The sequence below is a fragment of the Accipiter gentilis genome, chromosome 13 (assembly GCF_929443795.1).
Source record: "Accipiter gentilis chromosome 13, bAccGen1.1, whole genome shotgun sequence".
In the NCBI taxonomy this organism is placed as follows: domain Eukaryota; kingdom Metazoa; phylum Chordata; class Aves; order Accipitriformes; family Accipitridae; genus Astur; species Astur gentilis.
Genome location: NC_064892.1, coordinates 30,642,246 through 30,656,448, shown reverse-complemented (window position 1 = coordinate 30,656,448; position 14,203 = coordinate 30,642,246). Strand labels below are relative to the sequence as shown.

At 40.9% G+C, this 14,203-nt stretch overlaps 1 protein-coding gene across 2 annotated transcripts; it reads right to left on the bottom strand.

The window, feature by feature from the left end:
* Window positions 1–2,690: 2,690 nt before the first annotated feature.
* Window positions 2,691–13,118, bottom strand: LACC1 (laccase domain containing 1). 2 transcript variants are annotated; one of them, XM_049815790.1, is made up of 6 exons: window positions 12,886–13,118; window positions 9,025–9,620; window positions 7,594–7,775; window positions 6,948–7,113; window positions 4,812–5,037; window positions 2,691–4,308 (listed from the first exon to the last, which is right to left on the bottom strand). In XM_049815790.1, the coding sequence occupies exons 2-6, from the start codon at window positions 9,590–9,592 to the stop codon at window positions 4,134–4,136; spliced, it is 1,317 nt and encodes a 438-aa protein (XP_049671747.1). In that variant the 5' UTR covers window positions 9,593–9,620; window positions 12,886–13,118; the 3' UTR covers window positions 2,691–4,133. The 2 variants fall into 2 exon arrangements, with proteins under 2 accessions (XP_049671747.1, XP_049671749.1); XM_049815792.1 differs by lacking the exons at window positions 7,594–7,775; window positions 12,886–13,118 and having other exon boundaries at window positions 9,025–9,072.
* Between the last annotated feature and the right edge of the window lie 1,085 nt (window positions 13,119–14,203).

Sequence of the window (14,203 nt, the reverse complement as noted above, 5' to 3'; positions counted from 1 at the left end):
CTTACAGGCTGAGCTCGCTGTCAGACTTTGGAGGTATATAAATCCCTCAGCAGGTCAATACATTATTTCCTCTGTCACATATAGGATTTACAGCTCCCATCAGCACACCGCCCCGTTATATTGTCGTACAAGAGGCTGGAGTCAGGGAGGACTTGGGTAGTCAGCGAACAAAAAAAGCCTGGCACACACGCACACCCCTCTGAGTCTCGGGACAAATGAGCGCAGCTCATCTCCCTCTTTGCATCACCCAGCAGCAAATTGAGCATGGAGTGGAAATGAGGACAGCAATGGGGGAATCTAGGAATATTGACTTCTTTGCCGTGTAGGCTGGCAATCGGGAGCTCTTGTGGAAACCTGTAAAATGGGAATGGGTTGGAGGGTACTGGTAAAGATCCTGTGCTGAGGACAAAAATCTCATACTGCTGCTAAAAGGAAAAAAAAAAAAAAAAGAAAAAAGGCACGTGCATACAAAAGAAAGCAACACGGGCGCTGCTCTGCGCAGAATGGTGTCTGTTTTCTCCAACACCTTGCGACTGGATTCACAAGCCTCGTAGGGCAATTGTGAGTGGTGCTGGACAGAAAGACAGCAATGCGCAAGAGAGGAGCATGATGAAAATAAGACTGGAGGCAAAGACGACCACTTTGCAAACCGTGTTACTGCCGGGGAAGGGAGACGCCTTCCTGTAACTGAATGCTTGTAATTTGGGAGGAATTATGTGCTTTCTGTGGGTCCAGATTTGCCCAAGTGTTCTGCTGAAGGTCCAGTCCTGTGCCTTCCGAGTTTGTCGCCGCTCACAAACGCAGCCATCAAATGCTAAACTCAGACCAAGCAACTGACTAGCACTCACCGATGGACCTAACCTCTATAAATTAATTAAAGGCATTTTTAATCTAACCCCCTCAATATTTTTCACCTTTGCCATACCTGTGGCAATAAATCCCCGTTTGGGTAAACTTGTCACTAATTATCACACTGCTTCCCCAGGCACTGGAACCCCAAGTCTGTGTTGGGGCTACCCTGTTTTCCTGGAATAGTGAATAAAGACCTTCTCAGACACGTTTTGGTACACTCCATTCCAATATATAAATGTAAATGAAGAGACCCATATTCGGAATCTACAATGGCAACAACTGTTAATTGCACAGTCATAGCTATCAAAACCAATATTCAGTGTGATCATGCCTGGTGCTCGCCTCAGGCCATACCACAATCATAATTAAGAATGTTATTTAATAACAATAATAGGGAGAATGCAGATTATGAATTCATGGGCAAGGTTAATAAATGGGATCTGATCATTAGGTAGGTACAGCTGAACAATTTATGAAGCATTTTAAGAGCTTCCCTGAAGGTGGTGAATCAGGGCTGATCTGCTTGGCTCCTTTAGTGAGCAACAACAATGGAAAGTAAATAAATAGAGATGCGAAACAGCCTTGTCTCCTTTTTATCATGCCCTTCCTCTAAACTTCTTTTTTTTCTTTTTTTTTCTTGTTTTATACCAGAATTAAAATGCCTTTGTAGCAAGGACTTTTGAAGGAAACTTTGTATGATACAGAGCCTAACCTTTTTGGGAACTGAACATTATTATTATTATTTTCTTCTTGGTCGTGGAGTTCTCCACCTCGGTAATCCATGTACAAAAGGCTGCTTCCTGCCTTGACAGGTTTACAGTCTAGGTAATTCAGCGTAAAAGAAATGATGAACAACGATTGTGGTAACGATTTGTCTTCTAAAAGGTAAAGCCTTTGCTGTTTCTGCTCATTCTGACACGCTCTCCAGCTTGCACAGTCCTACCATGACCTGTAAATGGTATTTTTCGGAACAGAAAGTCTCTCCTGTCATTCTTGAGCAGGTATGAACAAGCCAGTACTTACTATCAGTATCATGTTACTGGGACCTAACATACCGTTGAGAATTTGAACTGTGGTAAGTAGCATGGCCGCAAGGTCTTTCTACTTACTGCAAAGTTAAATGTGTTAGTTTAAAACCATCTTTGAGGTTAGGCAGGCTAACAGCAGGCACATGGGCACCTATGATGCTTCAGCTGCCAAGCAGTACCTTGCAAAACCAAATAACTCAGCTGTTTTTGACGGCATGCTCTTAATCCACAAGGGAAAAGGGTTAAGTGAAGGGCACTGACAGACAAGCTTTGGCTGAGCTTCAGATGCAGGGACCGAAGACTACGTGGTGCTACTGCCCCCACAGCAGAAACAGCAGAAGGAAGGACACCTTACTCACTTCAATCAGTGCCCATAAAGTGGTTCACAATTAGATACCAGGGCAAAGGGACAGCACTAAAAGGTGAAGGTGGGTTGTCAGGTTTTTTTACCTAGTGCAGCAAGGTAAGCCTGTCAGTGTCCATCTAATTATATTATCCCGTATTTGGAGTAAGTCAATAATACACATAACATGTATACATACCATACACACCATCAGCTAGTGTGCAGTAACATGCTTGGCAGCATTAAGTTGAGGAGTGTGAGTGTTGCCCTTGTTGGAGCCTGAACCTCCAGTTTGGACCCAGCTGTGAAGGTCACCACAGTGAAGTTACAAAAGAAACCAACAATGATGAAAGCAACGGTGAGGTTTTTAAAAGGTAACTGAAAATGTAAGAATTTTTATTGTCAAGGACTGCAGTGCTACAGCAGAAGAGGAATAATATTTCTAAAGAAGTAGGAGAGTTGGAAGAAGTATTTTTTTGGAAGATGGCTACAGTCAGAGGGTAACATATTCAGAACCAGGCTCTTTTCTGAGAAATAATCATTCACAGGTATAAGAAAGGTTTTTACAAAGCCTGTTCTCCCAGAGGACAAGGAAAGTTCTAATTTGGTCAGCTCTGAATCACAGCCCAATAAAATGAAAAATAGATTACGCTTCAAGCACAGATACTAGAATAACTTGGCAGATGATTATATAGGCAAAAGTAGCAGCATATGCTGTACAGTGCTTTGCAAAATGCATGGTTTGAAAACTCATAGATCCAGTGCAGCCGGGGATGGAAGTGCAGCGTGAGCGAGCACTGACCTCTAGTGGACATGAAAGTCTGGAATTGGTAAAGATCGTTGAATTCAAAATAGAAAATACGTCATGCAGACAGACAGTTGTCCCAAGGCTTGTGCTTGGCAACTCTGCAAGCTACAGTCAGCATAGTTTTACTATTAGGAATCTCTCACTGTCTATGTGTCAGGAACTATCATGTCTATTTTAACGTCTAGAAGCAAATGTTTTATGGACAAAAGAAAACAGTGCACACTTAGAATTTCCTTAGTAAGACAGGTAAGTCAACTATTGGTGAGTAAAATTAACTGAGGCTAAATTCATTCCTCTTTATAGATATTTATTAAATAACTTGGCAGTGTTGAGACTGTCTCCATGGACATTAGCAGAGCATCAATATTTTAAAGAAAAAAATTCTAAGGAAACATGAACATGCATGTCATATCATATTAAAGAGTCTTAGTCCTACTTTTTCTACAATCGAAAAATAAAGAATGGTGAGGGTTCATATATTTGCAATGTCTGCCCCAAAGGAGCTTGCTTGCTTCTCACTTGCAAGTTATTTTCCATAGGAAAAGTTCTCTAAGTGTTCTGGAGCTCTTCTTTAAACTAATCCAAAGGAGAAAAACAATCCCAGGCACATAATTCTGTAAGGCTGACCTTCAGCTGAAACTACCAAAGCTGGGTGCTCTCAAACAATTAATGTGCAATACAGGGTTGCCTTCCTGTATCAGTAACGTCATACTTCATTCAGAATTCTCACCCAGAAGCTAATACTGGGTTTTTGTGCTTTCACCACCTTAAGACAGTGAGGTTTCTGGGAAATATTTGGTCAAGAAGGCTCAAAAAAATTGGAGCTTGCACCTGGTCTTGCAGAAGGGCTTTGTCACTGGTGTGGGTTGTCCTTGTTTCCTCTGCACCCCGTCTCACACAAGAATTACTGGCCCCACACCCTAGACATTTATTCTTGCCTCAGAATGAGAGGGAAGGGAAGAAGCAGAATTGTAAAGACCCGTGAATTCCCTATTGCAAGTCTGTGAAAGGAAGGAGGGAGAACTTCCACAAGGAGAGCAGGGTGTCAGACAATGCTCCAGATTCATTGCTGAAATACTATTCGAGAGTAGGAGATACTACCTCAGTCTTTGATTGATATGAAGCCAATCTGTGTCCCAAAGTTAGTGCCATCACGAAAGTGAGAGTAAAATTTTTCAGGGTGGCATGCAGTACAGAAAGTGATATTTTGGTTCTGGTCTGTGACAGAATCATCTTGGATGTTCTCGGGAAGAATCCCACCACTCTCCAGAAGAACACTGAAATAAAGAAAGAGAAACAGAAAACATATTTTGTTTTTTACATCTTTGCATTCCTTAAGACACTGTCATTCAGACAGCTTCTCTAGTACCAACTTAACAAACTGTGCCAATATTGTGGTTGGGACTTGTATTTGTTTTTCTTACTTTATTTTTTCAAATATTAGACAAAAATAATTGCTTTTATGCGACCAGTAAAACCACATTTAATTTGAACATTTGTCTATAATCCGTAAACTAACAGTGTAACAGTAAAATAATAGTTGAAACCCAGCAAAAGTGAGCACATACCATTAATTCAAAGTTATCATTTCTTGATCTGCAAAGTACTAGTGAGTACTTTAAGATGGCGAGGACCCTCACCATAATACTGCTGGATAATACAATATCAATATAATTATTGATAACTAATGTGGAATTAATCTTTTGTTCTTTCGCCTTCATCTCTAGTCTGCTCAGCACAAAAGAACTGTATGTCATGGAAATGCAGTCAGTAGGCTTACCGTGTTGCTCTTCTAATATCAATATAAGGACTTGGAGAGTCAAATAGTCTCACACACTTTGGATCAATTCTGTGAAATTCTTTAGCTGATTCATGAGGAAGTTTATAGCAGCAAGGTCCTACAGACGGGCCCAGCACCACAAGGATATCTTTCACGTTACACCCATATTCAGATACCATAGCATTTACTGTGGCCATCGAAACTCCTAACAATGTGCCTTTCCATCCTGTGAGAAATGAGAGGTTGAAAAAAAAATTGTAGAAATTGTCTCTTTAATTTTATAGTAGCTAAAATAAATGCTATTGTTAAAGGTGCAAACGAATAGATATATTTATATCTAAAAATAAATCATTATATCTAATAATAAATAATTTTCATTTTTAAAAACCCCAACCCAATACATTAACAACTGTCAGTTTGCTGATATCATCATTTTGTGGAGATGGAAACTAGAGAGGACAGTTTAGATTAGCATTCCAGAATTCTTTTTCCCCAGTGTCCTGGTCTGGGCAACTAGAGCATACTTTACAGCTCCTCTGTGCTTGAAACATTTAAATGAGAATACGACAACAGAAATATGTTACACTCAGAAGTGTATTTTTATAATATGGTGAAAATGGTTTTAGTGTTATTTTAGAAAAAAAAAAAAGAGGCTCAAGCTAGAGACATTGTTTGGAATAGATAGATGAAAGCCAAGCTTTGCACTTCGGCGTTGTTTGGAATAGACAGAAGAAAGCCCGTCTTTGAGTTCTCATATCCTAGTTTGAGACCCGGGAAGCCTTTGCATTGCACAGGGAGTGCGTCATAACAAAGGATAGGATATGCTAATAACTCTTCCTCCGCTTTTCTACATCCAAAGACTGAGATGACCTTATAACTAATTGTCTTCATTTGTATACATAGCAACGTGTTTTCAAGTTAAACATGAACTGAGGTGGGGTCAGACAGGAAGGAAAGGATTTAGGAAAAGATAATTGGAAGCCTGGCAAGGACTGTGATGTGGGAATGCAGGCCAAAACTTGGGAGACGGAAGGTAGGAGTTCAGGCTAGAGCCGGGAGGTATGCTCGGAGAAGGCAGTGGTGTGGGCTGGGGGAACAGTGTGGTGTGTCGGGGACTAGATAAATGAAGAGGCAGCAGAGAAAGGAGCAACTACAGATTTAAATATTCTACAATAATTAGGTTTGAACACTTACAATGTAAAACTCTTAAAACTTTCAGGAGTGGATAAAATTCTCTACATCCCTTTTCCCCATTAAGAACCACAACATTCCCCTCTCCTTCCAGACAGGCATGCCACAATTCTCATTCCTCTCACCTCCTCTAAGCTTGCTAGGCACAGGGCTGGGAGAGGGGGGGGGCACAACAACTTTATTGAAGGAAAGTCATAGTTTTAATTATCTTATTATCTTATGATGACTCACAAATTCGAATTTATTTTGGCTAATTTATTCAGTGTATGAAGAATTGTATGAATTAGGTGGTATCCACAAGCTCTAGGCAGAGGTGAAGCTTCCTACCGTATTAAGAGGTGTACTAGCATCAAAGCTGAGGAGAAACTCTCAGCTGTGCATTCTCCTTGATCTCATAAATACAGACCTGTTTTATAAAATGAAACAGCCCCAGCAGGAAAATCTCACCACAGGATACATATTCGAGCCTATGAGTTGGGATGTCTTCTGAAGTCAGACATAACCCCAGGTTGTGCTAACCATCCCTGCTTCAGTTTTATTCTGATTTGGTTTGGGTCAAACATTTCTTCTGATCCAGAATGATTGTTGGGGGCATTGGCTTTATGGCTAGTTTTTACATATGAAGTTAGACAGGGCACAAAAAAAATTATTGGGTTTTGGCTACCAGATCAGAAAAATAAATTTATAAATACATAAAGAATAATTATTACAGTTATAAAATAAAACTAAAAAAAACATAGCCTGGGAAACAAACTATTCTTAAGACTAATCTTGTTTTGGGAGGATACAAACTTAGATACAAACAGTGTCTGTATTGTTATGTGATCTTGCATTGATTCATTCTCACTCAGTGCTCCTTTGGTTGCTCATTTATAATTCGTAGTCCAAAACTCCCTTTCCAGTGGTCTCCTAGTTATTTTGATCTCTGTTATTTAAAATTCCTACCAGAATGAGCAGCACCGCAGGCTTTTCTGACAGGATCAGCAAACAGCACTGGTATGCAATCAGCACCTGGAGCTGCTATCGTAACACCTTTCTGATTCGTAACTATTCCATCATAGCTGTCAGGCTCTGTCTTTCCCATAATATACACAGCATTAGCGTGATCGATCTGTCAAGACAAAATCAGAACACGGACAGTGATATGGCAGCAAAAACCCCAGTTTTGACTAATGCAAAGATTTTTCTTTGGCATGAAACACTCTTCAGCACCAACTGCTCATGCATGGAAATCAGGCACTCCCTTGTTCAAATGCCACGCAGATGTGTCAGTAGAAAGCCACCATAGAAGTGGTGCTGTATTTTGCTTTTAAGAGAAACTGCCCTGATCATTTATCTGATTATTCTGCTCTGTGTAAGTTAAATGTTAGAATATTCTTGGAAGAAACAGTGCTGCTTGTCCATATAGTGCCAAATGGCTGATAGTTTGGATGGCTACTCCCACAGATAAACTGCCAGCATAAATGTTTTAATTGTCCTGCTTCTCACAAGTTCTTGCTGAGAAAGGCAAGAATAATGCCTACAGTTTTAGCCAGTGATACATGAAGGGAGATCTGATCCGTTTACATAAACCCATTGTTTGGTAAGATACCTTGACTCTGTGAAAAGTCTCTGGGTTAAATCCTGCAGCATTAGCTAGCCGGCGGAGATTCTCTTTAACAACAACTTGTGGGTCCCTCCGCTTGGAACTGCTGAAGAGATTGCAGGAGCTTAGAGTTGGTATGTAGGAGATGCCACCTGTCCTTGTGGTGAAGCCATGCAGGAAGATATCATCTGGCAAGGCAAAAAAGACAACAAACAGTTGCTTTCAAGACAAGGCCAGTCCAGGTATAACATGGTTTTATACTGAAGAGACCTGGAATCGGCCAATCAAATTGAGTATTGCTTTACCTCATATTAGCTGTGGCATTTAAATTTCAGGATTCCAAGTTTCCTTTTTGCTCATAATCATAATCCTCCAAGGCTAAGGTAGAGGGGTTTGAGCAAGAAGGAGACCTGGCAGATTTAGCCTGACTTTTTGCAGAGTTGTAGTGCAAACGCTACAGAAGAGGTAACTCACTGAGGAAAATGACAGTAGATTTTTAAACAACTGTTCTAAGGTGCTGTCTCCCAAGCTTTTTTGGCAAATGAAGTACTAGTCCTCAAGACACAGAATCTCAAACATCTCTCTGAAGTACACTGAGAATTTCTAGTGTTACTGAAAAATCCTCTGTTTTCACAGCACGGATCTTATTGTGGCCTCGTGCACCAAACGCAATCACTGCTTTTGGGGGCGGTGGCGCGGAGGGGATCTGTGTGGCAAAGTGGAACTCAGAAAGCTAGTCCCAGAAGTGGTGTTTTTGCTGTCCTAATAGCTGACAACCCTAGTGATATAATCAGAGTTGAGATTCAAAATCTCTTTTATGTAGTGTGATCCTTTCAAAGTCACGGTCAAAAACTTGAAGTGCAACAAAGGCAAAGATGGCTTTAAGTAACTCATGTTCCTTTCAGGCTCTGGATCATTTCAGGCCTATTTTTAGGGACAGTTCCAAATTTTTGCAGTAGCAAACCTCTCAGGTTTCCCCTGAATCATGAGACCCCATAATAACACTGCTTGAGAGACAAGTTGCAGTACACTGGGTCATGCCATGGCAGGGACGCTTGAGACATCAGTCTCATAAACCAGCCATGCCTGAGGCTGCAGACCAGGAAAAACTCTTGTCCTGCCTTTCCAGAAGATGATGGTAACTCTCCAAGTGTGTAATTCCCACACAGAGGGAAGGAGATTTCACTGTCTGCAGCAATGCTCTCACTAAACCTGGGCCTCTCTTTCCTCTGATCAAGCCCCATTTCTGGAACAGACTTGCCAGCCTCTTGCTATATCTCTATTGACACTTCCCCCTCTTACAGGCATGATACACTATTACATCATCATATAGAGTTATTTGCTGCCTGAAGACTTTTCCAGATCTTGCCCATTCTGCAAGTCCCTTGAAGTATGCTTGGGGACAGTCCATAAAATCTATTATTGGGATCTATTTACCTGGGATCAGGAAAGATCTGAGGATGGTGAGCTCCCCTTTCAGGCTCGGCAGGCTTTCCAAGTACATCTGAATCTCACTTTGGATGAGCACCACATCCTGCGTAGGAAGCGTTTGCCATTCACTCTGAGGTTCAGCTATCTGTAGGTTTTTACAATCAGATGCCACCTGTAAATCCTCAAATTCAAACTGGTAGACTGCTGTAAAGAGATGATCTACATATACTTTCATTAAGTCTTTTCTTATGGTAGGGAGAATAATTTTAATGATGCTCAGGTCTTTTTCATCCAGTCTTTGTTTGATGGTGTACAAAGCAGCAGCTGTAGTCGGAGCATGCACCACCTCCAGTCTTTTCTTCAGACTCTGAAAATCTCTCAGAGCTGGAAGCAAGGACTCTTGTTCACCGTTCCTTTTGCTCCCCTGCCTCTGGGAACACATGACATAAACAAATAGAGCAGGGACGGAAGAGCATTTCTCAATAGTTTCTAGCGTGCTATGCAGTAATCCTTGGATGTTGCTCTGCAAGTTGGCTGGCAGGCTGAACAGATCTATCAGTAGTGCTTCCACCATATTCCAGGATATTTAAAGATTCCTGCAACTGCCAAGTGGTCAGTAGCAAAACATGAAAAACAAACAAAAAGGCAAGATGGCATCATTAGTCCAAACACAGTTATGTTATTAAGGCAATGCATTCAGTGATACTGTGTAGAGAAGGTGGCATAGCAGTAATCACTGTCTTAGGATTTCCTCAACTGCATCAAAAGAAATTGCAGCAAAAGAAAAGTGGCGGAAATGAGAATTATTATGTATTTATTAAAGTATTTAGGTATTTCCCTACCACCCCGCCTACCTCAGGTTTTTCCCAGGTCAGGAATGATAAAAGGTTAGTACGTAACATTAGATTTATTGAATCAATTAACCCACATTAGCCTAATGGGCCTTCTTAACCTCTGACTGTTGGGCCCTCCTCCAGCTCCCATGAGGGGAACCAAATACAGAGGTCCTGGAGGAGTTTCTGTAATAAATTTTTTTCTGAGGCATTTTACACACTTATCGCTCGTATCTGCTATCCCTCCTGGCAGCAGGGGTGCTGGACTGCAAGCGCAATGACAACTTTCCCACAGGCCTTCACAAGACTTTTTGCACTTCTCCCTTTTGCATTACCACAAGGATTGACTTGCTAATTTCTGACTTCTGTGTGGAGAGGCACATGATCGGTATAGTTCTTCTTTTCAACACGTGCAGGAACTCAGCACAGGTTACTGAAACTTTACCTAGTATGCAAGAAGTACACAGAACTAAATGAAAAGAATATAATACTGTGCACAACTTCCTGCCTCAGCTTTTTCACTATGCTAGCTGCACTCTTTGCTCTGAAATTAAGCTTATCCAAAAATCATTCTGTAGTTTACAGCTTGTCTTGTGCCCCATGGTGTAATTCCAGTTTTGGTGTTTGGTTTTGGGTTTTTTTTTTCCCTTTCCTGGGCTTTGTTGATCCAAACCCAGCTAGGCTGCCTACCTGTGGAAACTTGTCCATTCCTCTCTTCCTCTCTCCGTTTCTATAAGAGCCTATTTTACATATCCTCTAGGAAGTGTCTTATTTTCTTTTCTCTGTCTCTGATAATTTTTCAGTTTCCAGTGCAAGCCTCCAGAGGTCTGGAACAAAAGACTAGATCCCTCTTGCTTTGGGAACCTTGAACAGATGGCTATTCAGATTTCATGACTAAGCACTGTGCTTGATCTAGGAGGAATACGTGCAGCTTTATCACCAGTTGTAAGACCCCATAATCATTTAGAGTATTCCTTAACACCACCATTTTTTTTTGCACAGTAACAAATCATGCATGAGTATTAATTCCTTTGCAGGAAAATTAGTATCTTTGTAGGAACAAAGGACTTGAGAATCTTTTAAGCCTTTGAAATCAACGCTCTGCTACCAGAACTCACCATATCAGATAATGCCTGGCACTATTTTCCTGCCCCAAGCCCTCATTCTCCTGTAACTACATGCATGGTCTGGCTTTACAGCACTTCATCATCCTGCAAAAATACTGCTTGTGTGTACTTGAGGCCTACCACTACGGTGGACTTGGTGTCCTTGGCATTTTTTGGTTGACAACGGATTCCCAGAGTTTCTATACTCAAATCAGAGGTCAAAGACCTCTCTGGTTTTAATGGATCGTTTATTCAGAGTGGGTTTTACAGAAAACATTCTGTATTTTCTTCACTGTTCTTTCCTCCAGACTGGAAGAAAAATAATACTGACTGAAAATGATGTTTTCCTTTCTGCGAGTTGAACACTTACAAAGATTAATTAGTGACTATCAAAACAGGTGAACTAAGAGTATCAAAATGTGACAGCAGATAAAAGCATCTGCCAAGTAATTTATGACACTTGATTTTGCTCAAAGTATTATTTACACACAGCTGACAACAAAGAAAACAGCTTGCTAAGAAAACAGTGTCGAAACCGACTCATGTCAAAGACCATGACTTGGGAAATCAGGGTATTTCCCTCCCTACCCTGACACTCTCTGTGGGAGGCCTGTAAGAATATGACATGATCCCAAACTAGGTATAGATAATAGCCCCAGCAAAGACCGTACAACAGAGGGGTGTCTGGAAAAACAGATTATTGCTCCTCTTCAGGTATGTCAGTAGTGGAAGGTAAGTAGAGTTCATTGCTGTCCTCATACTCCCCCAGAAAAATACCGCCAAAGAAGGAAAGTGTTTGCGGAGGGAGAGGTAACTGTCTACATTGTTATTGTGTATTGCAAAAAGTCCACAGGGGCAATTACTGGGATGTGCACAAAGAAACAATGGTGCTGATCCACACTCGTATCCTTCCAGTTTTGCATCACAGAGTCCTACTGAAGTCAGTGGTGTTAGAAGTAAATTTGATACAGTCATAATAAAATTTTTTGCCTGCTTTCTAATTACCCCAAACTAAACTCTTATCAAAATACAGGCTTGCCAAGCACAGCAATGTTTTAGCTTATGAGAAATGCATTCATGGTTACTTAGGTTTTAAGTAACATGCTCTACAGACCCAGCGTTCCACAGAAAGTCTCACTGCATGTAACCGCATCAGGAAAGATTAAGTGCATTTATTAAGGAGTTGCTCATTTCAGTACAAAATGCAAGGCAAATACTTGCACAAACTTGAAGCCAAGGCCGCCCCTTAGCTGTTCCACTCACTCTCTGAAACTCTGTCAGTACAAACATCTGGAGGGTAAAAAGATTCTCTTGCACAGACTTCAAGAAAAAGAAAATGAAAGAAAATGATAGATAATGAGAACAGAGGAAAGGTGAGGAGGTTAACAAGAGTGAAAAGAAACAATGAAGGAAATAAAACCAGGCTGCAGAGAACAAGACAGCTCAGGGTAGAAAAAAGATCTGAAAAGTAACTTACAAAAATGCCAGAAATCTAATTCTAAAAGGTCACTGTTGGTCAAGACAAGATTGCTGGCAATTTCCTGCACCTTTGAATCCTACCAGCCACCTTATCTTCTTACAGAAACTCAGAGAACTGACATGGTTTTGGGAAAATTAAAAAGGCAAGAAATATTTAACATGTGCTAGAGAGAGATGCCCAAAGAAAACAGGTCATCAAAGCAGCCCAAATGAACAGGGATAAGAGCACAACTGTAACAAAATTTCAATAACAGCAAAGACAAAAAAAATGGGGAAAAAATACATAAAAACCTCTTAAACTGGACTAAAATAAAACATTCTGCCTCTTTTAATTTACGGGTATTTAGGCAAGGTTGAAGAAACAGAAATCAGCACTTACAATGAAAATATCAAACTACATGCAGTATTCATAGACAAACTCAAAGTTTAAAACACAGGATTTTACTTACACAGGTAGACAATCCTTTTAAACGCTTGAAAAATATCATCTGATATAAACACACATTACCAGCTTTATATATCTCACTTCTCACTGTCAGTCTTGCAGCTGATTTGTACAAGACGGAAATTCCTACTCTAGGTAAGATTGGAGTGGGAACCTGTATTTCTTCTTTATGATGAGACCCTGCTTTGTTGCTGTCAGTATCTGCAGGAAATAACAAACTGTACTGAAAGGCACAAACATGATTAAGTGCCAGGGTAGCGTTAAACCCGGAAGCAGCATTAACCCTGCCATGTAACTTGCTGCTGTAATCATGCATTCTAATGCATCGGCTTTGCTCAATCTCAAACAGATTCAGAAATGTACAGCGCTGCAAAACAGAACAAGAACACAAAGAAGTTTAAGGAACACTTGTGCGGACTGAAAGAGTTTCCTTTTCTGAGCTGTAACTGCATGTTCCAGTGACGAATGTGGCAGTCAGTCAAGAAAAAGTATATTCAGAAGGACCCAGACAGAGAGGTTACGAGAGGCCACAGGCCCAAAATGAGGATGCCGATTTCTCCTCGGAACAGTCAGAAATTTCGCAGAGCTCTGTAAAAAATGCCTGAATGTTTTGACAGGAAAATGCAAAGGTCAAAAGGCAAGTGGAGGCATTAGGGATTTGTTATCGGGCTTTGTCCAAGAATTATATGATAATAAATACATTTTCTCAACTGTGGTAAAATCAGTCATGACAGATAAGTATATGACAACTAAAGGACAAGAAGAAAAAGGTATTTTTTTCATGAACAGAGGAATTAATAAAATCAGATTTCCTCTAAATTGCTGTCCTACGCCCCCCTGTTCCTCCCTTCCCTTCAGCTCCAGTAAACCTACACTTCTGTCAGGTCCAGAACACACCGTGGGAGTCCCCCACCATTTCCCCTCCTGCTTTTCCTTCCACCACATGCTGGGCAGAGGGATGAGGGATGAATCCTCCTGGCTCTCCCTCCCAAAGGGAACCGATGTGGGTATCTTGTCTTTCCCCACCCAGGCACCTATTTTCATGAAGTTTGCAGAAATCAGTTATCTCTGAGGCTTCCCACCCCACTGTCAAATGTGTCCAAACTGGATCATTAAAAATTAACAGGGGGACTTGATGGAGAGAGACCAACACAACCATTTTCTTTCCTTCAACCAGACTAAGAAACAGTAATTACTGGGGTTACTTTTTGGTGCAGAATGCTGAGAAAGGATAAGGAAAAGGTCAGAAAACATCCAGGATACAAAACAATACTGAAAAATGACAAATTGATGTCTCCAGCTGAAGTACCGTATTCAGCTTC

Excerpts from the sequence above, each read along its gene's own strand:
- LACC1 (XM_049815790.1), bottom strand. The coding sequence starts at position 9,592 with ATGGTGGAAGCACTACTGATAGATCTGTTCAGCCTGCCAGCCAACTTG. Across the intron at positions 7,776-9,024 it reads CAGATCTTTCCTGATCCCAG|ATGATATCTTCCTGCATGGC; the intron begins GTAAATAGATCC and ends TTGCCTTGCCAG. Across the intron at positions 7,114-7,593 it reads AGACTTTTCACAGAGTCAAG|ATCGATCACGCTAATGCTGT; the intron begins GTATCTTACCAA and ends TTGTCTTGACAG.